The sequence below is a fragment of the Peromyscus eremicus genome, chromosome 10, assembly GCF_949786415.1.
Source record: "Peromyscus eremicus chromosome 10, PerEre_H2_v1, whole genome shotgun sequence".
In the NCBI taxonomy this organism is placed as follows: domain Eukaryota; kingdom Metazoa; phylum Chordata; class Mammalia; order Rodentia; family Cricetidae; genus Peromyscus; species Peromyscus eremicus.
The window spans coordinates 37,836,099-37,862,758 of NC_081426.1; the positions used below are offsets into that span (position 1 = coordinate 37,836,099).

Genomic DNA, 26,660 nt, shown 5'->3' on the forward strand with positions numbered 1-26,660 from the left:
TTTTTTTGGAAAAATGATTTATGGTGATGTAAAAAAATAAAATCCACTAAGTATATACAGTAGCATCTGCTTGCCACCCTTGTTTTAATGTGACTTACCTTTCAATTTTGTTGGTCACAAACTCTTCAGCATTCCTGGAGTTCAGTCAGTGTCAGTGTCTTTGGAAAGCCTCTGCCGCTAACTGGAACCGTGTGTTTTCTTGTTCTTGGAGGTTGCTACCAGTGGAGAATCCTATGTCCCTGACTTCTTCCGACTGGAGCAGCTGCAGCAGGAATTCAACTTCGTCTCAGAAGAGGAATTAAATAGATCCAAACGGTTCCGGCTTCTCCGTCTTAGAAGCCAAGAGGTGCCAGAATTCCGGAATTATAAACAAATTCCAGTATATGACCGAGAAATTATGGAAAAGGTATTCCAGGTAAGAAATTGTCCAAAAAAGGTAGGTTGTGGTGTTGCATGCCTGTAACCCTAGCACTTGGGAGGCAGAAGCAGGCGATCTCTGTGAGTTCGAGGTCAGCCTGGTCTACAGAGTGAGATCCAGGACAGCTAGAGCTGTTACACAGAAAAACTTCGTCTCGAAATCAAGAAGAAATTGTCCAAAGAGCTTAGTGAACTGTCTGCTGTGGCATTGAGCACGCTGCTGGATATGCACCTTGTCACTGTTCTCAGCAATGCTGGATCCTCTCCTTCAGCACAGTTAGAATTGGGAGGTTGAAAACTATCTTCTGAGTTAATAGCTTTACTAATTATCCCTGCCTTAGTCAAGGATTCAGCTCCACTTGGGTAGGGTAAGTCTATGCTAAGCACACTCGAGGATACAGTGGCAAAGCACAGGGAAACAAGACGGGGAGGGCTTGAACAGCCAGGGCAAGAAGGAAGCCCAAGACCAGAAACAACATCTACGGGCAGAAGAGGATCAAAGGCTGGGCAGAGGACAGATCGCAGAGGCAGGTGGGACCTGGTGGCCCTTGAGGGATTATGGAGAATGGAATGTATTGTTGGAGCAAGCCAGCAAAAGACAGACACATCTGTGTGTGAAGAGGTCAGTGGAGAGGTTCCGGAAACTACTGTGATTTTTCACACAGGAACTATTTTTAGTTATTTGGTGCTTCCCGGAATTTATCTGAACCCCCTATTGAACCTCCTCAGCCATCAGCTGCAGTTGACTAGACAATGAAATCCCCTAAAAGTCTGAGAATAAGGATGGAGAGATAGGTCGGTGGTTAAGACCTCATGTCCTTGCAGAGGACCTGAGTTCAGTTCCCAGCAGTCCACATCCATAACTCCAGTCTCAGGGGATCTGATACCTTCTTCTGAACTACATGGACACTACACACATGGTGCTTATATGTACATACATGCAAACAAAATACACACATAAAATTAAATAAATCTAAAAACATAATTTTTAGGATTAAAAATAAAATTATGAGGATAGTGGGATGCATCTATACCTCAAGTCCTCCCGGATGCTCAGGCACTCATCTATCGGGTCTGGGTTTCTGGGATAGTGGTTTCCTTCTCTAGTTGACCACATGATCACTAGTATCATCCAAGTGTGTATCTGTGGGCTTTAGGCAATGGAGACAGAGGTGCCCTCCTCCCTCAGGTCCAAAAATCTTGAGGAACATCTCTAAGTCACTGGGTCTAGGTTAAAAGGCTCTGCTGGACATTCAACTATGATGGGGAAATGCATACCAAGTCGAATATGGTAATTCCTGAGGGATATCACACTTTTTATCTGTGTTAAAGGATAAGCCTCAGTAGATGGAAGCCAAAAGAATCTATTACTACCCTCCAAATAGCTGACCCTAGTCAGCTGTAGCCAGATGCCATGTGATAACAATATGGTTTTCACAAAAGCTTTTCACTATTTTTATAATTGCTTCACTTAACACTGACAAGTCAAAATATGAGGAGGGATTGACCAAGTTATATGGTTAGCTTTTGAGCACCCTGAATTATAACAACTTCCTCTGCTTCTCCCATGGTGTCTGTTCCTTCCTGTGTGAACACTTTAACTTAATAGTATACAGGCATTCCAACCAACAGACTTGGAATCCTGCATACTGTATCCGCACCAGAGGTCAGGAGGAAGGTGGAAGGAACATTTAGACCATGATTTATGACTTAAGCCACATGTGGTAAATAATTCCCCAACCCTGAGAAAAACATCAGAGAACACTTTAAAAATCATGACATTATGATATCCTTTTAATTTTAGGACTACGAGAAACGATTACGAGACAGAAATGTAATTGAAACCAAGGACCACCTGGATACTCACAGGGCCACAGTGGCCAAGTACCTTCAGCAAGTAAGAAAAAAAAATCACTTAAAACCATCTTCACAGGGGAGAGAGCCAGGATTTTAGGATGGAAGTGTCTCTGCCTTTATAAATGCCTATGGCATCTTATACAAGCCACATAGTCTCTCTAGGCTTATTTGCTCACATATATAAATAACTGATTGACAACTATGTTTACCTCTTAAATATATGAAACCATGAATCTATGCCATGGTGTATACTGAAGACTGTCATAAACAGGGCATGATTACAAGGGACTCCATTTCTGAGCCCTGGTTTTCCTGATTGCATCTATGTTGCACTGCTTTACAATAAGCAGTGTAAGAAAAGCAAGACTTTTTAACCCACATCTGAACTGTCCTTACATGCTAGAAAATTTAAAACTAGCTAAAATAGTCTTTTGTGTATCCTTTTCCTGTTTTCCTTTTAACCATCTTTTAAAAATGATTTATAAGAAATGCTATTGTAACTACAATGCATTCTTCCTATCTAGATAATCTACTCTATGACTTACGTACAAAAAATAATGCCTAACTGATGGTAACTAAGATGTTCCTTATTTAAATTAGAAGGTGAATTATTCTGGGTAAGTAACATGTGCTAACCAATTGTACCCCTGGAACTCCTGGCGAACCATTCTGAGTAAGAGAGAGCCGTAAGAATCTGTTCTCAATTGGACATGCCTCAAGACTGGTCCTATTGTTTTTTGTTTATTGTTACTGTATTCATTCAACAAAATATTGCTATCTTACATTTCAGAAACTTTTCAATGTCCTAAAAAATATAACAGTGAACAAGATGAAAACAAACAAAAGCTAATTTCTCAAACTCTGCCCTTCCAGAGTTTGCAGTCTTGTGAGGGGAAACTAGAGAGTTTATGGCGATAGAAAATGGGTGGGAGCGGGCTGTTAGAGGGAGGACTGTGTGGCATCAAGTCACTCAAAGACACAGAGTCAATGGTGTTTAAATAACGTAACCACCCTAAGTAACGCTGATTTCTTTTCCCAGGTTAGAGAATCAGTGGTAAATCGCTTCCTAACTGCAAAACACCATTTCCTTCTTACTGACTTGGTAGTAGAAGAAGAAGTCCCCAATATCAGGTAAAAATAATCAGACGAAGCTATAGCTGCCTGTGTTCTATCTTATTCCTTTACATGGAAGATGTATGTAAGATTTGGTCAGCACTGTCATGACCCAGTAATGACCATGTTAGTTGAGGGATTTATATCAGGGCAGAGCATCCTAGGGCCGCTCCATCAATTCCCAGCAGAGCCCATCCTGTCTTCCTCTACTGCCAAATCCCCCTCGGTAGCCCTTGTATTTCCCGTTGCAGTTAAACTAACTCTGACAGCATCCCCTCCTACCCAACCTCCCTGCTTTTCTAGTCTCCTGATACCAGGCTTCCCCATCCATCTCACACAGTGAAGATGGCTGAGACCACACCCTCTGAGGTTCCAGGATCACAGGGGACAGACAGCCTGGTTATACCACAGAGCTGAGGTGTATGTTTGCTGAGGGCCACATGGAAAAAATGGATATTTACCTGGAAGTTGGGCACTGGCTTACTTGTTTGATTCCCTGTTGGACTAATCTTCCGATAGTCTCAGTCAGGTGTGGGTACACGGAAGTGAAAAGATAACTTCCTATAAGGGCGGTCTTGGGGGCAGGGAGGGCATTCACTTCATGACCTTCTCAGTGGTCAAGCATCTGGCCTTGTGTAAAGGTTATTTCTAGGGGTTGAAGAGATGGCTCAGAAGTTTGGAGCACTTAATGCTGTCCTAGGGGACCTAAGTTAGGTTCCCTTCATCCACGTTGGGCTCTTCATAACCTCCTATAAGGCCAGTTTCAGGATATCTCTTCTGGTCTCCATGGGAACAAGTACATACCCCCACACAGACACACATTACACACAATTAAAAATAAAATAAATCTGCAAAGCTTATTTTCTCTGCATGCACTTCCTCTTCTCTGTCAAGCCAAGAAAGAAGACATGGTACTATCCATGGTGGCCCCTTGCAACCCCATCCATGTACCAAAGGGAACGGTGACCACATGAATAGCTGCCAAACCTCTCTTTGCTGTAGCTTTTCGTTGAATATTTTCAGACATAAAGTTATAGTTAGCACAGATGATGATGTTCATGCTGTTTTTTTTTTCTTTCTTTTCTTTCTTTTTTTTCTGCTTTACTTTCTGCATTAAGTTCTGAAGGCTCGGGGTATGTTCATTCTTTTTTTTTTTAATTTTAGTTTGTTCTTGGCTTTAAATTAAAATGCTCCCATTTCTGATAGTCTCAGTTGATAATATGCTCCTAGACTGGTTGCTAAGGAGGCATCAAAGTCTCACAAGAGCAGTCATGATGTGGGGAGAAAGCATTGGCAAGGCAGGGGATATGTCATGTCAGGGTGCCTGGCAAAGCTCTCAGGCCCCCATGTTTGGATGAGGTGACTAGAACATGGCCTGAGTTTAAACCCAATTCTCTTCCTACACTAAGCAGCCTTCAGCAATCAAGGCATCTATCAGAGTCTTGGTTTCTTTATCTGGAAAGTATGGTAAATGTTATAGTTGTAAAGACTAGAACTTTCTTATGTAAGGTTTCTAGCGCCCCTCTGACTAATACGGAAGATATTTACATATGGTACCTATTCTGTCTAAGACACTAGATACCGATCTGAGCCACTCCCGGAACCCCCTTGGCATTCCTTATGAGTCAGAGCAGCAGTGCTCAGACAGCAGCTGCAGGGCCTTCCTTCATCCTCAACCAGTGCGTGTCACTTGTAAAGAAGGCTCAGGCACGAATCTGCTGGGCCAGGTCATTACTTAGCAGAAAGGCAAAGAATCCGGACACAGCCTCCGGTGGCTGGCTGTGTCCTGTGGCGAAAGGCACGGTCACAAATCAGCTTCTAGGCACATGGTCAGGTCTCTTTTCCCCTTTAGTTCCTCCCATAGGTCACTGATTGCTGCTTCTGTCTGTAGGCAGTGTGTATATCACAGTCTCTCAGTGAAGGGCAGAGAGGCTTCATTTCCTCCCATCAGCTTTCAATTTTCTTCACCTCCTGCACAATCCCTCAAATGCTGGTCACTGCCATCCCAGCACTTACTCATTTAGAAAATCTAGTAAATGCAAGACAAGTGCCAGGGTGCTCTGCACCCTTCCTTCCTCACTAACCCTCTCAACCACTTCAAGATGCTAGTGCCCTCACTGTACACGTGAGGGAACAGACTCACAGAGGTGAAATAATTTGTCACAAGGCAAAGAGTGGAGCCAGGATTCACACTCAAGCCTGGATAGCCTCAGAGAGCAAGAGGCGATATCCAGAAACTTCCCGAGAAGGCCATGTGCACTGTCAGGTGAATGGAGCTGGCTAACACCGCTCTCAGGGCTCAGAGGCAGGGCTCCTCCCAGCAGATGCAGCTAGCTCTCTGGGGAAGGTGGCAAGACTAGCCTGAGGGAGGGTGAAGGGTGGAGAGCACAAGGCATGCTTCAGGAGCTGGTGAACAAGGCAGAGAACGAGGCAGGAGAGGCCAAAGAGAAGGGGGGATGGGCAGGCCTGACTTGACTTCCACTAATGAGTGGCAGCTGGAAAAAATAATAATAAAGCATGCAGTGGGAATCCCTCCCTATTCCCACCTGGCTTCGTAGAATTTTTAGAATCTTTCCACCCTCCTTCAAAGGAGAGTGTCCAGGGGTCTCTGAGAGACTTGAAGCAGAGTTAAGGAGGCCATGTGGTGGTTTTCTAGACCTTTCTTGTCCACCGAGTCCTAATCCTGTTCTGTAATCATTAGCATCTTGGGCCTAAGCCTTTTCAAGCTGGCAGAACAGAAGCGGCCACTGAGGCCACGGAGAAAAGGCCGGAAGAAAGTGACAGCCCAAAACCTGTCTGATGGAGACATAAAGCTGCTGGTGAACATTATCCGGGCTTATGACATTCCTGTGAGGAAGCCCACAGTGAGGTGAGCGCCCTAGGAACAGTCTCGGAATAGAACGCGCAGAACGCCAGACAACCTGGTCCTCCTTCAAGTTTTAATGCAATGGGACTTGACCATTCTTGCTGAAGCCCCACCCCCATTGTTCAGAAATAACAGTCAACTTAGGCTCAACGATGGGGGTGTGGGGGACATCCTGTGGAACCCAAGGACAAGTGGCACAGCCAAGCCACGTGATAAACTGTGGGGACCCAGATGGCTTTCCTGAGTCCTCCTTGTCTCTCCTACTTGCCTCCCTCTGAGTGTGCTTCGTTTTTCTCATGTGATGGAAGTACTATGCATCCACCAACTATGCATCACCTTCTCAGGAGAGAAGCTGGGTGCTTACCGGGGTCAGATGCTGATAACCCAAGGTCTGGTGAGCTGCAGCAAAGAGGTGGGGTCCAAGAAACAGGCCTATAACGTAAGAAGTGTCTGTCCATGGTTGGCCTCTGTTACCTGTTCAGGAAAATGAGTTATGACTGTGGTGGTTCAGCATATTGGGGGAAGTGGAGAGAACATGGCTATACTGGGGTCCAGTTTGAATTTCTTATAGAGGTAGAAGGATAAAGAATTGAAATTCTTTGTTGTGGGTACCCTTGTTGCTGTAACGGAAGAAAGTTGAACTTGTCCCTTCTCCATGTACCATGGTTGGCACATTCACATGCGTCATTTCATTTAACCCTTACCATTATTACTATCTCTATCTTACCAGGTGGAAAACAAACAGAGATGGCATATGTAGCCTGGCCCAGGTCATCCAGCACTATCAGATTCCAGAGTGCCAAGATAGCTTGTGGCATCTTCTTTCCTCTCCATCCCTCTGTCCTCTCACCCCATTATTTTGCCCTATTTCTCTTTTCCTATTTTGTGTGTACATTTGAATGCATGCTATATAGACACAGGTGTATATGGGTGCATGCACCTTTATGCTTGTGTTTAGAGGCCAGAAGAGGATGTCCGGTGTCCTGCTCTATCACTGTCTACCTTAATCCTCTGAGATAGGGTCACCCACTAAACATAGAGCTAGGCTGGTGGCCAGCTAGCCCTCAGCTTCCCTCCTGTCTCTCCTTCCCACAGTGCTGGAGTTACAAGTGCATGAACAGTCATGCCCAGCTTTTTATATGGGTGCTGAGATCCACACTCCCATTCCCATGCTTATGTAGCAAGAGCTCTTACCCCCTGGAATCTCTTCAGCACCTGCCCTTTTTCTTTACTAATTCTTCATCCTGTTACAGAACATCTATTGATACAGTGAAAGGGAGCCATAAGGATATGGAGCCAGGAGCTGCAGACAGGGTCTGGGGTTCACCATGACTCAGGCACCTGTGAGAGTGAAGGAGAGGACAATATACCCTTTCCTCTGCTCCCAGAGATACATGCAGGCTTGGGAAGAGAAGTTGGGGAAGGCCTTGGCAATCCTAAGGTGCCCCAGGATGGAGCAGCGCATACTCAAAGTCTTCTAGATGTCAACAAGCTTAGAGACAATGGCCACTATGAGAGCCACAGCACCTCACATCCTCAAAGGAACCATCCCAGTAGACAGACTTTGTCATTTACCCCTTTCATCCCTTTTCCCTCCTAGCAAGTTTCAGCAGCCTTCGAGATCTTCGAGGACTTTCAGTGAAAAGCAAACTGCTTCCCCCAGCACACACAGTCCAGTGCACAGCACAGATTACCCCCTTGGCCAGGTGAGAGAACAAGGCTGGGTTTCTGCTTTCCATCCTGTTCTGTACGTCTTTAAGGGCCTTGGCTATAGTTCAGTTGGTTTAGTGTTTGTCTAGCATTCACAAGGCCCTGGGTTAGATCCTTGGCATTGTATAAACTATAGTCCTTGCACTTGGAAGGTGGAAACAAGAGGATCAGAAGTTCAAGGTCAGGGGCTAGAAAGACATCTCAGTAGTTAAGCATACTTGGCTGCTCCTACAGAGGTCCTAGGTTCTATTCCCCTCCTAGCAACTCACAACTGTCTGTAACTCCAGTTCCAGAGGATGTGATGCCCTCTTCTGGCCGGCCTCTGGGGGCACCAGGCATACATTTGGTTCAGACAAACACTCGTGCACATAAAATAAAAACAAATATGCAGGCATATGCCTTTAATCCTAGCACTCTGGTGACAGAGACAAGTGGATTTTGTTTCAAGGCCACCCTGGTCTACATAAAGAGTTCAAGGCCGGCCAGAGTTACACGGTGAGACCCTGCCTCAAAATGTTAGGAACAAAGAATAATCTTGGTGTGTGTAGCACAAACAAACATACAAACTGAAAATAGTCTAGAAAGGCAATTTCTTTTGCAAAATGAGTGCACCAGAAGCCAAGAGGCTAGGGAACACACTGAGGCAGGAAGTCTATCTGGTTTTTATTCTAACAAGGTGGTGACTGTCTTTCCCCCACTCACAGTCTTTAAAGACTGACTAGTTTTAAAAGAATAACAATAGAAATGAAGGAAAGGGGAAGGGGTCCATCCCCAGGCCATCAGATTCCAGGATGCAGCAGAGGGGGTGACTTTCTGCAAATACAGGTTTTACCAGGTGGGGGGATTAAAGATGGGGGAGATGTGTATATATATATATATTTAAAAACAAAGTTCAACGTCATCCTCAGCTCCACAGTGAGTTTAAACCCAGCTTGGTGTGAATGAGACACCAGCCTCCCCCAAGAAATGGCTGGAGCACTGGGGACATCAGAGAAGAAAGTTGTCTCCCGGAGATTTACAACTTACAGACACCCTTGCAGGAGAGCTCTGGGGCTCAGGCAGCAGTGGGCAGCAGACCAGCCTTGGCCGATGCAGCTTAGTTGCACCTTTATCTTGTTTTCTATTTAAACCCACCCTTACCTCAAGATCCCAAAGACGGACTAAGAGGTGGTCACTGGATCTCTCTGTCCCTCTTCCCCATGTGACATTGAAGAAATCTCCCTTTTTTACTTTTCACCAAAAGGGAAAAAAAAGAAAGAATTACCTATAAACTCCTGGACAGACTTCTTGTTTCATTTTCTTCTGAAAAATACTATTTAATAAGCATGCTCTCCTTTGCCTAAGATAGAAAATAGTGACGTATGTGATAAGCATAGATCCTTCGTCAAGAACAGAGTAACTAATCATTACACCCTTGGGGTTTGCTCTTGACTTTCAGGTCTTAGTCCATCCTTTCGTAGAAGTCTCTTTCCAAAGAACAATCTGCCACACCACTACAGCTGAAGGACCAAATCCCAGCTGGAACGAAGAACTTGAACTTCCATTCAGGTAAATGGAACAGTCTTCTGTACGACACTGGAAGGGCTCAAGCTAAAGAAAGCACCCTGGCTGAAGGAATGGAGCCAGAACCTGCTTCTCAATGCCCACAGCTGGCTCTGCTCTGTGAGTGAGGTTGCCGGTGTGGTAGTGCACGCTTTTAACCCCAGCACTCGGGAGGCAGAGGCAGGTAGATCTCTGTGGGTTCAAGGCCAGTCTGGTGTACATAGCAAGTTCCAGCCAACCAGAGCTACATAGTAAGAAGCTGTCTCAAGAAAAACAAAACAAAAAGAGTGAAATCATGGTCGCTATTGGAACGGTCTACTTTCCTCCAGTTCTGACTTCCTATAGGCCAAAGGCTTTTATTAGTTTAGGACCTGAGATGACCTAAATTAACCCTCTACTTTCGTGAAGAAGAAATTAAAAGCCTTAAGAGGGGAGATGGCTTAAAGGCTTAGGCGGTAGGTGTGACATGTATTCTCTGTCCTTGTGCGAGAGGTCCTTAGGATGAAAAACAAATTAGGGTAGAAATTAGAAGTAATTAGGTCAAAAGAGGGCACAGTCACCACTATTATACATAACACAGGCAAAAGATCAGAAACTGAAAAGCAGATGAAGATTTTCAACCGTGTGATACCCCAGTCTCTGGCCTGGCTGTAGAGGGACATGTTTACATGGCGTGGTAATGGTCATGGGCCTGGTCTAGGAAAGGATTCTCACCCTTGTGTTGTTTGACTTTCACGTGAGGAAGTGAGGAGATGCAGCTGTCATTCCTCCAGCCATAGTCTAGCAGGAAGTTCATGACCGGAGGTGCTTAGAAAGGCCGTAACTCTGGTGTTGGCTGGAGATGTTGTAGCCATCCCCAGAGCTAAATCAGGCCCTGGCGGGCCAGTTTCTCTCAAGAGTTTGGGGAATATAGTATCTACCAGCATAAACCAATGGAGTGTTTGGATCTGCAGAGCCCAAAGTTCAGAACCAGTCCCATTGGAGTGTGTAATAAAAATGTATATTCTAGGGGCTAAAAAGATGGCTCAGAGGTTAAGAGCACTGGCTGCTCTTCCAGAGGACCCTGGTTCAGTTTCCAGCACCCACATGACAGCTCACAGCTGCCTGTAAAGCCAGTTCCAAGGGATCCAACACCCTCACACAGACATATTTGTAGACAAAACACCAACACAAGTAAAAAATAAATAAATAAATAAATAAATAAATAAATAAATAAATAAATAAATAAATAAATAAATAAATAAGGAAAAATTTATATTCTGTATCCTTGTTAAGAGATCCTTGGGATAAAAGGACTGCACGTGCTCCTGCTCGGTATTTTTCAAGCACTGACATTGAGCATTCATATTACCTGTTTGGCCTGTTTTCACGGTCTCTGTTCATATGCTCTCTCACAGGGCCCCAAATGGGGACTACAGCACAGCCAGCTTACAGTCAGTGAAGGATGACGTGTACATTAACATTTTCGATGAAGTGCTGTATGATATCCTGGAGGTAAGTTGTCAGTTTTAAGGGAGTCATCAGAACTCTGCATTCATTTTCCTATCTTCTACCATTGTTTACGCCCCAAGCACAAGGGAAAGTGGGGGAAAGGACAAGGAAGAAGAATGGTGATTTTACTTGCAGCGGAGTATTTCCTGTTCCAGGGTTGTGCTGGCTGCTTTAGATACGCTGTCTTATTCAATTCCAGAGTAATTCTATGAAGCAAGTTATTATATCTCTGGCTAACAATGAGAAAACTTACATTCAGAGAAGCTGACTTTCCTAGGGTGGCAAACTTAAATGTCTGAACCTAACCCACATGCTTTCAGCTAAAATCTTGCTGCTTTCTTACCTGCGAATTAATTACATTGAGGCCTTGGAGAAAGGTTCAGTAGGTAGAATGCCCACTGTGCAAGCATGAGCATGCAAGTTTGGAGTCCTAGCACACATGTAAAAGCCAAGTGGGATGGTGTGCACCTGCTTGAGGGTAGAGAATCCTGGGGTTTGCTGTCTAACTAGTCTAGCCGAAACAGGAAGCTCCTATTCAATGAGTGACCCAAACTCAAAGAATAAGGTAGAGAAGCAAGTATGGAAAACATACTGGCAGGAAAAGGGGGGGGGGGAGGGAAAGCATACTGGCGTTGATTTCTGGTATCCATATGCATAGCACAGTCAAGAACACCCATACATACCTGTTGTGGAATATTACTTTAACTAGGCAAAGATGTGTTACATGTGTTTATGCTGCATTTGTTTAATTATATAAAGATGTATTGTTTTGCCTGCCTAAGGCACCTGATTGCTCTAATAAAAAGCTGAATGGCCGGGCGGTGGTGGCGCACGCCTTTAATCCCAGCACTCGGGAGGCAGAGCCAGGTGGATCTCTGTGAGTTCGAGGCCAGCCTGGGCTACCAAGTGAGTTCCAGGAAAGGCGCAAAACTACACAGAGAAACCCTGTCTCGAAAAACCGAAAAAAAAAAAAAAAAAAAAAAAGCTGAATGGCCAATAGCTAGGCAGTAGAGAGAGAGGTGGCAGAGAGAATAAGTAGTAGGAGGAAGCTAGGCTTAAAGGAGAGAAGAGAGAACAAGAGAGAAAGAGAGGGAGACACCTGGGGCCAGCCAGCCACCAGCCAGCCAGACACAGAGTAGGAAATACGGAATGAAAGAAAGATTACAAAAAACCACCCAAGGCAAAACGTAGATGAAGAGAAACAGGTTAAATTAAGTTATAAGAGCTAGTGGGACAAGTATAAGATAAGGCCGAGCATTCATAACTAACAATAAGTTTCTGTGTCATGATTTGGGAGCTGGTTGGTGGCCCAAAAGAAAGCCTGCTACACATACCCATTCACATGCACATGCACACGCACACGCGCACGCACACGCACACAAACACACAGAGAGACAGAGACAGAGAGACAGAGAGACAGAGAGAGACACAAATGTAAATGCCTGAAGTTCTTAAATAATTATTACTTCTCCTGCTTTCTTTAGGATGACCGTGAAAGAGGAAGTGGAATCCATACCCGTATTGAGAGACACTGGTTAGGATGTGTGAAAATCCCATTTAGTACTATTTATTTCCAAGCAAGGGTAAGTAACAAAAGTCAGAATTACATGTGACTAGGAAACATCTCTATCCATTCTTCCTATTAAATTCTGAAACCTGTGAAAATGTATGTGCACAGCGCTTGGAAAAATAAAAATCACTACATTAAGTCATTGATCTTCCATTACTTAATGATATATTCATAACTCCTGTTCTTTTGAGTTAATAGCTAATGTATGACTACTTGAATCTAAGAACTTTAAAACATTTAAACAGAAGGAAAGGGTACGGGACAAAGTGAAAGTTGTCAAAATGATGAAGGTGGAGTGGATGGATGCCTGAAAGTAACTTGAAGGAAACAGGGCAGTTGACAGCCAATTTATCAAGTACATTCTATCAATATTTCTCAAAGTGTGCACTATTTAAAACGTGAAAAATCATTAACACAGGCATGCTTGACAAAGACACCCTTTTGCAGACATAACAGTTCAGCTTAATAGATCCATGAGGTTGACAGTTCTTTTCTAACTTTGTCACTCTACTGAGGCAGCTGAAGACTCTGGAATCTCTGCAGTATCCCAGCATTAACTCCATGGCGATAGGCAACTATGTGCTACTGTGACAGCTACACAGAGCAGATGCTGCCTAGACCACAGGGTTTCCAGCAAAAGACTCAAACCAAACCTCTGTTCTAAGAGGCTTAGGTTGGCTGTCAAGCATAAACTGGAATTGCAATCTTCCCTATGACAAAGGGACAGTCTAGTGATGTGCTTACCATGAGAATTATATTCCCCCATTCAGTAGATTGTAAAAGAAAAATAAGAGCACACTATCTTACAAGTAAAGCTGTCTGTAATGTTTGACGGTTGTTGAATCTCAGGTTTGGAGGTTATTTAGAAATCATTACACTGACTGGCCTAATGTGTGGAGCTCCTTTGCTTGGTGGCAGCAGCACCCATGCTCTTACAGCTCACCCCGCAGGAACTCATGCCCTCTGGAGGCATGTCTGCTATGTGCGTACTACCTTTAAAAACACAGCTATAGCCGGGCGGTGGTGATGCATGCCTTTGATCCCAGCACTCGGGAGGCAGAGGCAGGCAGATCTCTGTGAGTTCAAGGACAGCCTGGTCTACAGAGTGAGTTCCAGGATAACTGGGGCTGTTACACAGAGAAAACCTGTCTCAAAAACAAAACAAAAGAAAAAACACAGCTATTAAGCAGAGAAAGATGACACAAGAGGAGGCAATAGTCCCTTTTTGCAGAGCAATTATCTAGACTATGGCAAATACACACTACTAAAGTCAAGCAGAATATACTAAAACATTAGTGAAAGGAACAAGCTCTGTATGAGGATATACAGATAGCAAAGCAGTTCTGAGATGACACTAGACCTAAGCCTTGAAACACTGGAAAGATTCTGAAAGACAGAGAAGGAATGCTGGGAAATCAGAAAAGGGGAAGGCTGCCAGCCAATGAGCATGTACCACATGCCGGATATTGTTCTTAGTCCCTTAAGTCTCTTAGCTCATTCCTTGCTCACCACAGTCCTACAAATCAGGTCCTGTTATTTTTTTTCTTCTTACAAATGAGGCAGCTGAAGTACTGGGAGTTTAAGACAAGATCTGAACCCAGGAAACACTCATGACTAGTGCATGCTCTAGCAAACAAAGGAAAGTCAGGGAAGCAGAGAGCCCTTCCTGCTGAGAACTTAGGGATTCTAATCTGACCAAGCTTAAAGTTTATCTGATGCATTCAATTATGAGAAATGGCCCTTCCCTTTGAACTTGTTACAAAATCATCACAGTGCTTACCAAGTCATATTTTCTTCACAGATTGATGGCACATTTAAAATAGACATCCCTCCAGTTCTTCTGGGATATAGTAAGGAGCGAAACATTATTATGGAACGAGCCTTTGATTCTGCCCGAAGCCTGAGTGAAGGCTCTTACATCACCCTGTTTATTACCATTGAGCCTCAACTGGTTCCTGGAGAACCAATTCGAGAAAAGGTAATGGGGTACAATCTGGAAAGCCACCGTGGAAGCTGAAGCCTAAGACATGCTTGCTAGGCTAAGGATTTATAAACTTTGGACTATATAAACAGAAATTCTCCTCCTTTAATATCCATTCATTATGCTTTCAGCTAGGACCTAAGGTGGCAATGGACAGACATGTACATTTATCCTTCACAACTTCATAGTTAAGGCAATCATCAACACAAACTTTTAGGAAAGCAAGACAAATATAAACATGTTCTGCTTTTAGAACAATGTGCTCCACATGAATAAAATGGAGTATGACAATTAGAAAATCAGATTGCTAGTTGACACTTACTGGCACACATGCTAAGGACAGCTTTCCATCTTTGACCTCAGGTCCCCAGCTGTACTATGCATTCAGTCAGGTCACAGTCATACTCAGATGACCTTCAGAGATTACAAGGCACTTTATGAAAAAAAAATATGCATCTTAAATAGCTGTAGAAAACAGTTTATCATGTAGCAGGTATAGTGGTGCACACTTTTAATTCCAGGAGAGGGAGGTAGAGGCAGAGGCAAGTGGATCTCCGTGAGTTTGAGACCAGACTGGTCTACGTAAGTGAGAACCTGTCTCAAAACGACAACAAAGTCTACCATGCTTACATGCATGTATAAACTTAACTTTCAAGTTATTGTGTTATGTAACTTATCATATGGACCCCTGGGTTTCCAGTTGTCATTAAGTCTGAAATGGGGATGGAAACTTGAGCCTACTTCTGAGTTTTTCAGTGTTACAGCTTGTTTAGCAGAGAAAAATACTAGGTGTATAGCCCATCAGCAATGCCTACTCAGGAAAGGAAGGATTAATGGAAGCTCAAATGTACTTAAGAAGTAATATCAGGTCCTAAGCTTCATTGCTAAAGCCAAAGTTCTCAAGAAAACAGCACAGATTCATGTCAGATCATTTTCAGAAAGGAAAATCTTCTGAATGTCTATTTCTAGATGCAAGCTCAGGAGAAAAACAACAAGCATGTCCACACACAAATGCTCTCAGACTAAGGGCAGGATTGTGACTTCAAAGTTAACCTGGCAACCTGTTGCTGCCTTTGGTGACATTTCACTGCCCCTCTATGGCTGTATGCATTTTCCATTGACCTCTGACATGGCAGACAAGTTGATTGACAGGCTCCTGATATCCTACAAATGCAATGGTAGAAAGCCCCACATGATTCCCCTACACATTGTTCAAGAAAGAGAGGCTCTCAACCTGAAACACCAGGACCACAGCTTGGAAATGGTTTTCCACTAACTACAACTTTTTAGGATGGTGGATTAAAATTGTCTGTCTAGCCCCATCTTACTCCAAATGATTTTTTAAAAAGTATTTACTAGAACAAAAGTTTTGTACATCAGTAGCAACCCTGAACTTTAACATCCCTAACTTTACAATGTTTAGGTTAAAAAGTCTTTAAAACAGGTTGTTAATGCTGTTTTCCTGTCATTTCTTTTCTGTTGCCTATGGTAGATGAGTGGCATGCTTAAGAAGGTACTGAGTGTCTTGTTTTATAATCCATAGATCAACAGCTATGCTTTTACTAGCTGCTTTTGTCCACTGCCTCCAGGGAATAGGTGCTGGGTCCCAGTGTATGTGTGATCCCTTGGCAATGAACTGTAGATGCCTGTAGAGTCACAGAAAATGTCCAGTCATGTGTGTAGCGTGTGTGAGGCCCTGGGTACAACCACTAGTATAGAAAAAGAAAAGAATGCCTTTGGCCCCTTTGCCATTATATTTGTCAGCAAGTGACTTCATTGACTTTAAATGTCTCCTGCACGCTGGGAGCTCAGCTTCACTTTCCATGACTGTTTCTTAGAGAGGCAATGCAGATATTTCTTTCTAACAGTGATTTCTAGTCAGTTGAGGTCAACTGACCATTCAAAGGCAGGATGAACTCATTCTGTTTTCTGAAAATGTTTCATTAGCTGACAGGTCAAAGAACTGAACCACTTAAGAATCTTCTAAATTGCATTTTGAATAACCTGAATTTGTTAGTTCCATCCAAATTGCTTCAGGACAAACAATGCAAATTTCTGTAATATTTGGCTTTTCCATGGCACTCACTTCTCAATCACAAACAGCATACTTCTCCTTCAGTACTGGTATCTTAAATGCATATTAATGACTTGATAATGATTAGATGCCAGCATGTGTGTATTAGGTGCCAGGTATTGTAGTGATATATTGTGTACCCTAATAAAATTTGCCTGAAGATCAGAGAACAGAACAAGCCACTAGCTTAAACATAGATGCCAGGCAGTGGTGGCACACAGCTTTAATCCTAGCACTCAGGAGGCAGAGATCCATCTGGATCTCTGTGAGTTCAAAGCCACCCTGGACTACATGAGATTGACTCAGTCTAGGAAAGAAATAGAGCCAGGCAGTGGTAGCACACACCTTTAATCCCAATACTTGGAAGTCACATGCCTTTAATCCCAGCACTAAGAGGGAAGTAATATAGCTGGGTGAAGAAAGGTATATTAGGTGTGAGGAGACAGGAACTAAAAGCTTTTCGGCTGGAGCCTTTCAGGTGAGGACTCAGAGGATTGCAGTCAGAGGATCCATGGAGTTGGTGAGGTGAGATGTGGCAGTGGCTTATTTGTCTCTCTGAACTTTCAGCATTTACTCCAATATGTGGCTCTGGGTTTTTTATTAAAAGACCTATTTAAGATTTGAGCAACAAGGTATAGGAAGGAAAATGTCAAACACAGGTCCTGCCTTCAAGATACATAGCAGAGCATCTGAGTCTAAGCAGCTGAGACATTTTCTGCCACGCATGCCACCCTGAAAGGCCAACAGTTGTGCTGACTCAGCTCTTGTTCTAGACTGTGCCTGCAGATGCTTCTCCCACACCCTCTTAAGTCTCCCCATAGCACTCCGTAGAATCTGCTCCAATACTTTAACTGTTTGGCTGCTTATCCATGTTCCTTTCTAGACTAGAAATTCCTTGAGGAGATTTTCTTAATTGCGAATGTCTGGAATCTTTTAGACTCTTGGGAATTTTTTTCAAATGGCTACATGAGTGAGCAAATGACAAATTTAATAAATAAATTTAAAGGATTAAGAATGAATTCAATAGTTTTTCCATACCCTCATTCCATAATTTTCCACTTTTCTAAAATTACACCAGTTTCTGACTTGAGAGTTCTACTCTAGGCTAGAAATCTGTGACACAGTCCACATTTGAGATGTGGATTTTCCCAGCCCTCTTCCCCTTAAAAGACTAAATCAAAACACATATAAAACTCTATTGCTTGTGCTCATCACTCAGATTAGTATTTCATCATTTAATTTGTATAGTTTTTTATTAATCTAATAGTTTTCATATGGCTTGCCTATTTACTACTTTCTTTCTGTCTTATTGAATCTAAATTATATACTTAATGATCATTTTCATTCTTGAATTATCAATACAATTAAATAAAGCTGCAAAGATACCAAGAAAAATGACTTTATAAAGAAATCATTTAATCATTGCCTTCCAAACCACACATTCAGCTCATGGTGCCTGTGAAATCCGAATGTTTTCTGTTTGGTCTCCTGTAATCATATACACCCCATGAAGTATTTCTTTTTGAAGTTTGATAGCCAGGAAGATGAGAAGTTACTTCAGGCAACAGAGAAGTTTCAAGCAGAATGTGCCCTAAGGTTCCCACGGCGTCAGTGCTTCACAACAGTCATCGACATGAGCGGGAAAACTGTGTTCATTACTCGATTTCTCAAGCCTTTAAACCCTCCTCAGGAGCTCCTCAGTGTCTACCCCAACGACCCACAGGCAACTGCGGTGAGTGTGCCACAGACAATCAGTGACGTTTAAAAAACGTTTTAAATATCAATGTACTGCCAGGTTACCATATTTCATGATACTTAAGCTACTGAGTCCACAGAGATCATCAAGCATGAAAGTAATGATTCAAACTATCTTATTGCCACGAGGTTATCTATCTTTAGGGAAATCTGAAAGTACTAGAGATGATGATAATCCTTTGTTCATCCTTTCTATAAATAATTGAGTGTTTACTATACCTTTGGCTTTATACTAGGTGCTAAAAAATTAACATATGAAACTTTCAAAATCGTACATAAACATATATTAGTTATATATTCTCAATAAGTGTTAGGCATGTAATTTCTGCTATAGCAAAATAACTACTCAATATTCTGCTTAATTCTGTAAGCATCACTGACTTCAAATTAACAGCAGTTATTTGAACCACATGTATTTTCAATATTTAGCCCATCCTAACATGCACTCACATTGAGACATTAAATATACATGTACCAGCCACAGGCTTCAAAACTCCATACCCACCATAAAATTGTATAAAACTATAAGCCATATATATATCAAGCCAGTTTTAAGTGAATACTATGAACCATAACTGTTCTGAGGATATGGCTAATAAAGGGAGTAATTGTTTCTAAGTTGTTTTTTTTGTTTATGTGTTTTTGTTTTTCGAGACAAGGTTTCTCTGTGTAGCTTTGGAGCCTGTCTTGGAACTCACTCTGTAGCCCACCCAGGCTGGCCTTGAACTCACAGAGATCCGCCTGCCTCTGCCTCCCAGTGCTGGGATTAAAGGCATGCACCACCACCAAGCAGCTTTTAAGTTTTAATGTAGTCATATATGTATGTGTGTATTATATATACACATATATGACTTTTGTAGATATAAAATTCACTATATACAATTAGTTTCTATAGGAAGCCAAATAGGCCTTTGTGAGTTGTGGGTAGAGATTGATCTCAGGCCTCTGGAATGCTAGAGAAGTGTTCTACCACTGAACTGCATCCTCAGTGCTCATAATAGCAATTTTTGTTCTTCCTAGAATTGTAAATGTACATAAACTTCTCCCAGTAAGACTGTTTAGAATGGACAAATAAAATATTCCAATACTTTTTAAAGTTGTGGCTAAGATAGAACTGAGAGAAAACAAATCAAAGACACTGAAAGTGTTTGCTCTCAGGTTATCTGGTCACTCATGATGACTAGAGTTGGGTTTTGATGAGGCACATGGCTAAGGGAGAAAGCACTTAAGGCATGGGGAAACAGCAAATAGGCCATGCTTTGCCAAAATACCACAAAAACCGGGTATCTAACCTGGTTGCTAATATTGTTCTCTTCTGAAGCCTCTTAAGTTGGGACTCCACAGTTCACTTAGCTCTCAGCACACTACCATTTTTCTTCCAAGCTCCTAGCAGGATGACCCCTTAAGCTCTGCTTACAGTGTTCAACTACTTTTCTAGTTCAAAGTTTCAAAGTCTTCCACATCTATCCAAAAATACCTCACATGGTTCTATCTATAAGAGCAATAGCCCAATCCCTAATAGCAACTTCTGTCGTAGTTACTTTTCTATTGCTGTGACAAAACATGACCAAGAGAACTTAGAAAAGAAAGAGTCTCGGGGTTACTGTTTCAGAGGGTTAGAGTACACAATGGGAGAGTAAAGGCCTGGCAAGGAATGGCTGCGAGCTCACATGCTTATCCACAACTGGGAAGCAGAGAGAATGAATGGCTGCTTTCAGGACTAGGCTAAGAAAAGTACAGTACAAGATGATTCTGAAAGTCTTGCATGCCCACCCCCAAAAAAACAAGGAAATGCAAATGAGAAAAGAAGTGTGTGAAATAAGGACATTTCAACGGGACACCAGTGCTAATTTCTTCATAAGATAACCTTCTTCATGGCCTCAGGAGAGGATTAAGATATGAATGCATTTAGTAAACACTTTGTGAACATTAGTTTCATCCTCTACACATATATGAAGCTTCTTTTAGGAAATTAAATAGGGATGCAGCTTTCTTTCTTATTGGAAGTTATATTAAAAGTTCATTTTCTTTATACAGGAACTGGTAGCTCGATACGTGTCCTTGATCCCTTTCTTGCCGGATACTGTTTCCTTTGCTGGTATCTGTGACCTATGGAGCACATCCGATGTGAGTTCTTCTTCCTAGCTGGTTTACTGCCTTAACTGCACATCAGCTAGATGGCTTACATAATCTGAGATTGCATCATTCATTAGTCATTGCAAAAATCTACTTGGCCATCTGTTAGCAGTTTGAGCTAAATTCTGAAATAGTTTATTCCTGGTTCAGTTTTATCAAACTTCAAAAGTTAAAGAAAATAAGAGCTGGGGATACAATTCAGTGGTAAATGTTTGCCTAGCAGGTACAAGGACATAGGTTAGATCCTCAGCAACACCCCCCCACACACACACACAACAAAAAGTATTGTTTCAAAGGATTATTCACACAGAGAATGGAAATAACATTTCACCTATGTTGATGAGGAACTATCCTAATATTACATTAATAATATCACAGCTTTGTTTAGAAAACGTCTAAATCTCATTCTACAGTAAGAAATTGTATATTTCTTAATTTGTGAACTTCCTAAGGTATGCCATGTCAAACATTCTTTGCACTAAGTCAGGGATCATGGGTGGTATGAAGCAGAGCCAACCTTTATTACCACAGGTATTTCATGTGCTTCTGGATTTCAGGTTGTCTGATGTCTCCATAAAATTTAACATACACAACTTTCTTGGATGGAAGGTCCTAAATTGAAAAAAAAAATCAGTTGTACTTTCCCTTTTTTTCTCCCAAATGCATGTTGGCAACATAAATCTCAGCATTTTTAGAGGTAAAGCTGTTAGAGCCACAAGGGGTCTCTTTCTCAAGAAGATACATGAAAATATACAAAGAAGAAAATTGCATATCAGCAGAGCTGGACTAGGTTGCCACCTCGTAGGTATTACCACCTGATCTTTGCCTCTGTACTTCAGCATCTGCAAGGCTAATAAGGAGAGCAGCTGCTCTGGGATAAGTCAGTCAGTTCATGTAATGCACTTAGGAAATGTTTAGCCCTAGTGAACTATCAAATATACATTAAAGTGGAAATTTACTGTTTCTACACACTGCAATCATACTGATTCTAGATATTCATGCCATCAGCATCAATGCTAAAGAAAACATGATGTCCATTAAAGAATTGTCAGCATAGCGACAAAAATGTCTGATACTTTAAGGCACTCATCTTAACTAAGACATTAAATTTTGCATGAGAAGCTAATGTGATGAGGCATGCATGCCTTTAATCCCAGTCCTGGGGACAAGAAGTAGATATTGCCCATTCAGGGCCAGCCTGGGCTATATAGCAAGTGCCAGACTAGCCTGAAATGCAAAGCAAATGAAATCCTGCACGCATGGTCAATCTAGAATAAAACAGTCAATATAACGTTTTTTTTCTTTTTTTGTCAGCAATTTCTTGATCTCCTGGCAGGAGATGAAGAAGAGCATGCAGTATTGCTATGCAATTACTTTCTGTCCCTGGGTAAGAAGGCATGGCTGGTGATGGGCAATGCTATTCCTGAGGTACGGCCACATAAGGTGCTATTAACAAAAGAGTGTGGTTATTCATGGGCAGGGCTAATTTTCATGACAGTCCTTCTAATTGCTATGACATGGCAGAGACACCACAACAGGCAGAGAGAACCACGATGGATACCACATGGAGTGGCTTAACTGCATACACAGGGCCCTACACTTCACTTTAATTTTGGCAAACCTGAACATTTTACCACCTACAGCCCCTATTTAGCTGTTCTTTTATTATGCATTCTACTCCATCAATGTTCTCCACAATCTCATTCCTTTGGTAATATTATGCTAAGGGGTGAAGGGAATTCTCTCCGTTTACACTATTTCTTTCACTGCTTTTAATCTGGGAGGCAGTGGGGGGGACACCAGATGAAATGAAACACAGTAAAAAGATATGTTGGCAGCTCTGTTTTGTTGTTAATTGTCAACAAGTTACTAGTTTAAAGACTTGGTGACTTTCAGAGTACTTCATACCCCACAGAAAAATACTAACAAGTTTGAAGCATAATAGGTAATTCTGGGGCAAGGTTAAATAGTTTGTGTGGATAGTAGCAGCTGATCTAAAGTGGTGTTTGAAAGAAGCCATGAAGTTCTAGGAGTCCTTGGGAAGTATATACCATTAGTTACCTACCACCTGGTACAAGGAAAAGACAAGGCAAGCAATTCATGGGCCTGAGCTCAAGGTTCTGTGACCTGAAGCAAATCATATCATAACTCCAAGGCTATTTGTGAGCATCAAATTATGCATCAGTGTAGCTGGAGTTTTCTCCAGTCCTGCCTGGCCCACGGTCAGGACAAATTTCTCTCACCCGGCAGTCCTGCAGCCGCTCAGACCCAACCAAGTAAACACACAGAGACTTATATTACTTATAAACTGTATGGCCGTGGCAGGCTTCTTGCTGTTTTTATATCTTAAATCAACCCATTTCTATTAATGTATAAGTTGCCACGTGGCTCATGGCTTACTGGTATCTTAACATCTTCTCATGGCGGTGGCTAGCAGCGTCTCTCCACCTCAGCCTTCCACTTCCCAGAATTTTCTTCTCTGCTTGTCCCACCTATACTTCCTTCCTGGCTACTTGCCAATCAGCATTTTATTTATACAGAGTGATATCCACAACACATCGGCAATAAATGAATATTCATTGAATAAAAAAATCTATAATATATGACTATTCCCAGTAGGAAGGCGTGTGTATCCTTCCAAATCTATGTGTTCATGTAACTATAGACTGTGTACCAAAGGTAAGTTACTTTATTAGGAACTGAAAAAGTACTTTGGCATAACCAGCCTTCTAGATACTCAAATGGCAACTTTACTGGCTCTGTAAAGAGTCCCACTAGCAAGAGTTCTTCAGCAAGCCTTAAGATATACTGACTGGTAAGGAAAGTACCATCATTGATTACTGCACTCTACTAGTACCAAATCCAAGGTTTTTATAAAAAACCTATTCCCATTTTAAAATCCATTAGCCATGAAATTTAGGAAGCAAAGGTCCAGCTGAAATGAAGAATTGTTTCTGGGATGGGAGAGATGGATCAGCAGTTAAGAATACTTACTGCTCTCACAGAGAACCCAAGTTCAGTTCTCAGCACCCTTTTTGGGCAACTCACACCCTATGAATACAGCCTGAGGGATCTGTTGCCCTCCTCTAAGTCCTCAGGCAGCCACGCACGCACACACACAAAACACATGCCATTTTTTAAAAGAATTCTGTAAACTACTATTGACATTATTTTATAATTAATTGGAAAATATTTTAATGGCTATTTCTTTTCAGGGTCCAACTGCCTATGTGCTAACTTTGGAGAAAAATTATTATTTAATATGGAATCCCTGCAGTGGACATTGTTATGGACAATTTGATACATTCTGCCCCTTGAAAAGTGTGGGCTGTTTAATTGGTCCTGATAATGTGAGTATTACCATTTCCTCTTAAATATGTTTGGTTTTTTAAGTTGACCAATTTGTATATATATTTTATATATAGGTAAAGAATGTATAAATAAAAATACTTAAATGAGCAATTATATAAATGCAAGTAAGTTAGCAGGATTGGGAGAACTGTCCACTTTAATCTTAACTTTTGGTTTAATTAGTCATCAGACCTTCAGAAGCAGTACAGAAGTTTTTTAGACTCAGAGGATCCAGTTTCTGTCCTGGCTCTAACTTGTTAGCTTTCCACAACAGAGCTTACAATGCCTAGTCCCTTCTGTCAAAGCAAATTTGTCATCTGAGAAGATTGGATTTCCCTTATTTAAAAAAAAAAAAAAGTCAGTGTGTGTGTATGTGTGTGTGTGAGAGAGAGACAGGGACAGAGAGAGGCAGAGACAGAGAGAGAGATTAAAACAACTGAGAACTGATATCACTGACTGTAAAATTCATATAAAACCTAAAAAATTTTTAAAGAAAAAAAACGTAGCCTGTGTGAATCTTGGCTTCCTTCACTTTCTCTCCCTGTATCATATATACACATCTGTGTACACATCTGCTAACATATATCCTAATGTACTTCCTTTACTGCCTCTCCCTGTATCATACATACACATCTGCTAACATATATCCTAATGTATTTTTTTTTAGATTTGGTTTAATATTCAACACCATGATTCGCCACTAAGGATAAATTTTGATGTCACAAAGCCCAAACTTTGGAAATCTTTTTTTTCACGAAGCCTTCCATATCCTGGCCTTTCCAGTGTTCAGGTATAATTCTATTAACAGCCATATGTGGATAAAGTCAAATGAAATCTTTACATGAAAAAACTACCTATCCCTTGGCCCTCAATTCTACTCTTAGTTTAGTATACTAAATATATGTAAGATTTAAAACATTAGTTTTCTAATTTCAGACAAATTAACATGAAGCAGCATACATTCATATATATGAAAAACTGGTATTCACATTTTAGACATATTTGAAAGTTTTTATATAGGAAGTCCATGTCTTAAATAGAATTGCAAAATATAGCTAAATTGATCCGAACTGCTAAGGATGAAATCAAACTACAGGTCCAACCCACTGGAGGCTCATTAAAATTAGCTTCACAGTCTGACAAGTAGATTCTAATTTGTAAGCATGAACATTCTTTGTTAAAATGTTTGGACATACGCACACACACACACACACACACACACACACACACACACACACACTTACAAGAAAACAGCTGGATTGTGATATAAAGTACCCTTTTGTCATGGCACAAACCTTTCAAACCAGCTTTACATTGCCCTTCGGGAATTCTTACCTATCAGAAGGTGGTACATATGCAATTTTTCACAGCTTAAGAAGTGGAATAGTAAGAGACAAATTATACTACATGATGTAATACTTTGTAGCAGTCAAATGATTGCTTTGTTAAACTTAGCACTGTGAAAGTGTGGTTTTTTGTTTTTTGTGGTTTTTGGAGACAAGGTTTCTCTGTGTAGCTTTGTGCCTTTCCTGGAACTCACTTGGTAGCCCAGGCTGGCCTCGAACTCACAGAGATCCACCCACCTCTGCCTCCCAAGTGCTGGGATTAAAGGCGTGCACCACCACTGCCCGGCGAAAGTGTGTTTTTATTATCCCTAATATAAAGGCAGAAAAAGAAAGTTGCCTGTTCATAAAATTCAAATTTGGAAAATAGGCAAAACAGTGCAGACTGCCTAGGAATACACAGATGTGTAGTAAAATAATAAACACAATGTATTAGGTTACTTATCTTCACTTACTACACTGTAAATACAACACAGGTTTTGTTTATGGCCATATTTCTATGCCCATCACTTATGAAGGTGCTTAGCAACAGTTAAGTCCTCAATACTAGCTGAACAAAGGATCTGAAGAGAACTCCAGGTCGTGGTTACTTGTGTGGCAAGGGCTAAGGGAAATGAAACTGAGAAGGACTGACAAAGCACTGTAATTGTGGCACTTCCCTTACCCTTGGATCGACTTTCCTTGGCATCTCTTAGGCTGTGTTTTCTTATTCAGTCTCAAATTTCATTACTTAAAAAGAAAAATAGGGATAGATACAATAACTACAGATACAGTAGGTGCTGACTGAACTTTCTCTTTTATAGCCTGAAGAGCTAATTTATCAATGCACAGACAAAGCAGCTGCTGCTGAGCTACAAGACAGGTAACAAAATACCCACAAATCCATAGGCAATCCATCCCTAGAAGCATAATAACAAACTTTAAACTCTCAGCTTGGATCAATATGAAATGATCAGAGTTGTAAGACTTATGTATGCAGATACCAAGTACAGATATGATGTATAAGTCCCATGACTCAAATGAGGTGTCAGCATAAGCATGTTGTAGGTGAAAATACAGTGGTGAACATTAGTAACATGTAGTTCTCCAAAGACTAACTCGTTGAAACTTAACATCCTGTAATTATGGATCTTGGTACACGATAATCCTCGGCTTAAATATGCCTCTTTTGTCCAATTAGTGGCTTGTAGAACTTCATCTAGCTTGTGAACCTAACCCACAGAGAAGGCTGGTTAAAGCCTGTGTGTCTTTGTAATTCCAATGCTGTATAACTGAACCTACTCTCCGTTTCACAAATGTGAGAACTGAGGTTCAGAGTGGCCCACATACTTCTTAAATGTTAACTGAGCTTCTGACAGCAGACAGACCATTCTGATTTCAAAACCTGTGCTTCATTCCCATTGAGTCACTTTGTGTGAAGAACAATTTGTCAAATTATACAAGATCGAATGTAA

At 41.6% G+C, this 26,660-nt stretch overlaps 1 protein-coding gene across 1 annotated transcript in view; it reads left to right on the forward strand.

Moving 5' to 3' along the window:
* Cc2d2a (coiled-coil and C2 domain containing 2A) overlaps positions 1-26,660 on the forward strand; it is a 79,691-nt gene that overhangs the window by 50,194 nt on the left and 2,837 nt on the right. Inside the window, exons 21-35 of the mRNA XM_059275826.1 lie at positions 212-415; positions 2,222-2,314; positions 3,314-3,405; positions 6,089-6,256; positions 7,854-7,959; positions 9,402-9,511; positions 10,903-10,999; positions 12,481-12,579; positions 14,368-14,544; positions 18,150-18,353; positions 20,414-20,503; positions 21,827-21,940; positions 23,728-23,862; positions 24,531-24,653; positions 26,010-26,068. Coding sequence (XP_059131809.1) covers positions 212-415; positions 2,222-2,314; positions 3,314-3,405; positions 6,089-6,256; positions 7,854-7,959; positions 9,402-9,511; positions 10,903-10,999; positions 12,481-12,579; positions 14,368-14,544; positions 18,150-18,353; positions 20,414-20,503; positions 21,827-21,940; positions 23,728-23,862; positions 24,531-24,653; positions 26,010-26,068 — 1,871 coding nt within the window. The remainder of the gene's footprint in view (positions 1-211; positions 416-2,221; positions 2,315-3,313; positions 3,406-6,088; positions 6,257-7,853; positions 7,960-9,401; positions 9,512-10,902; positions 11,000-12,480; positions 12,580-14,367; positions 14,545-18,149; positions 18,354-20,413; positions 20,504-21,826; positions 21,941-23,727; positions 23,863-24,530; positions 24,654-26,009; positions 26,069-26,660) is intronic.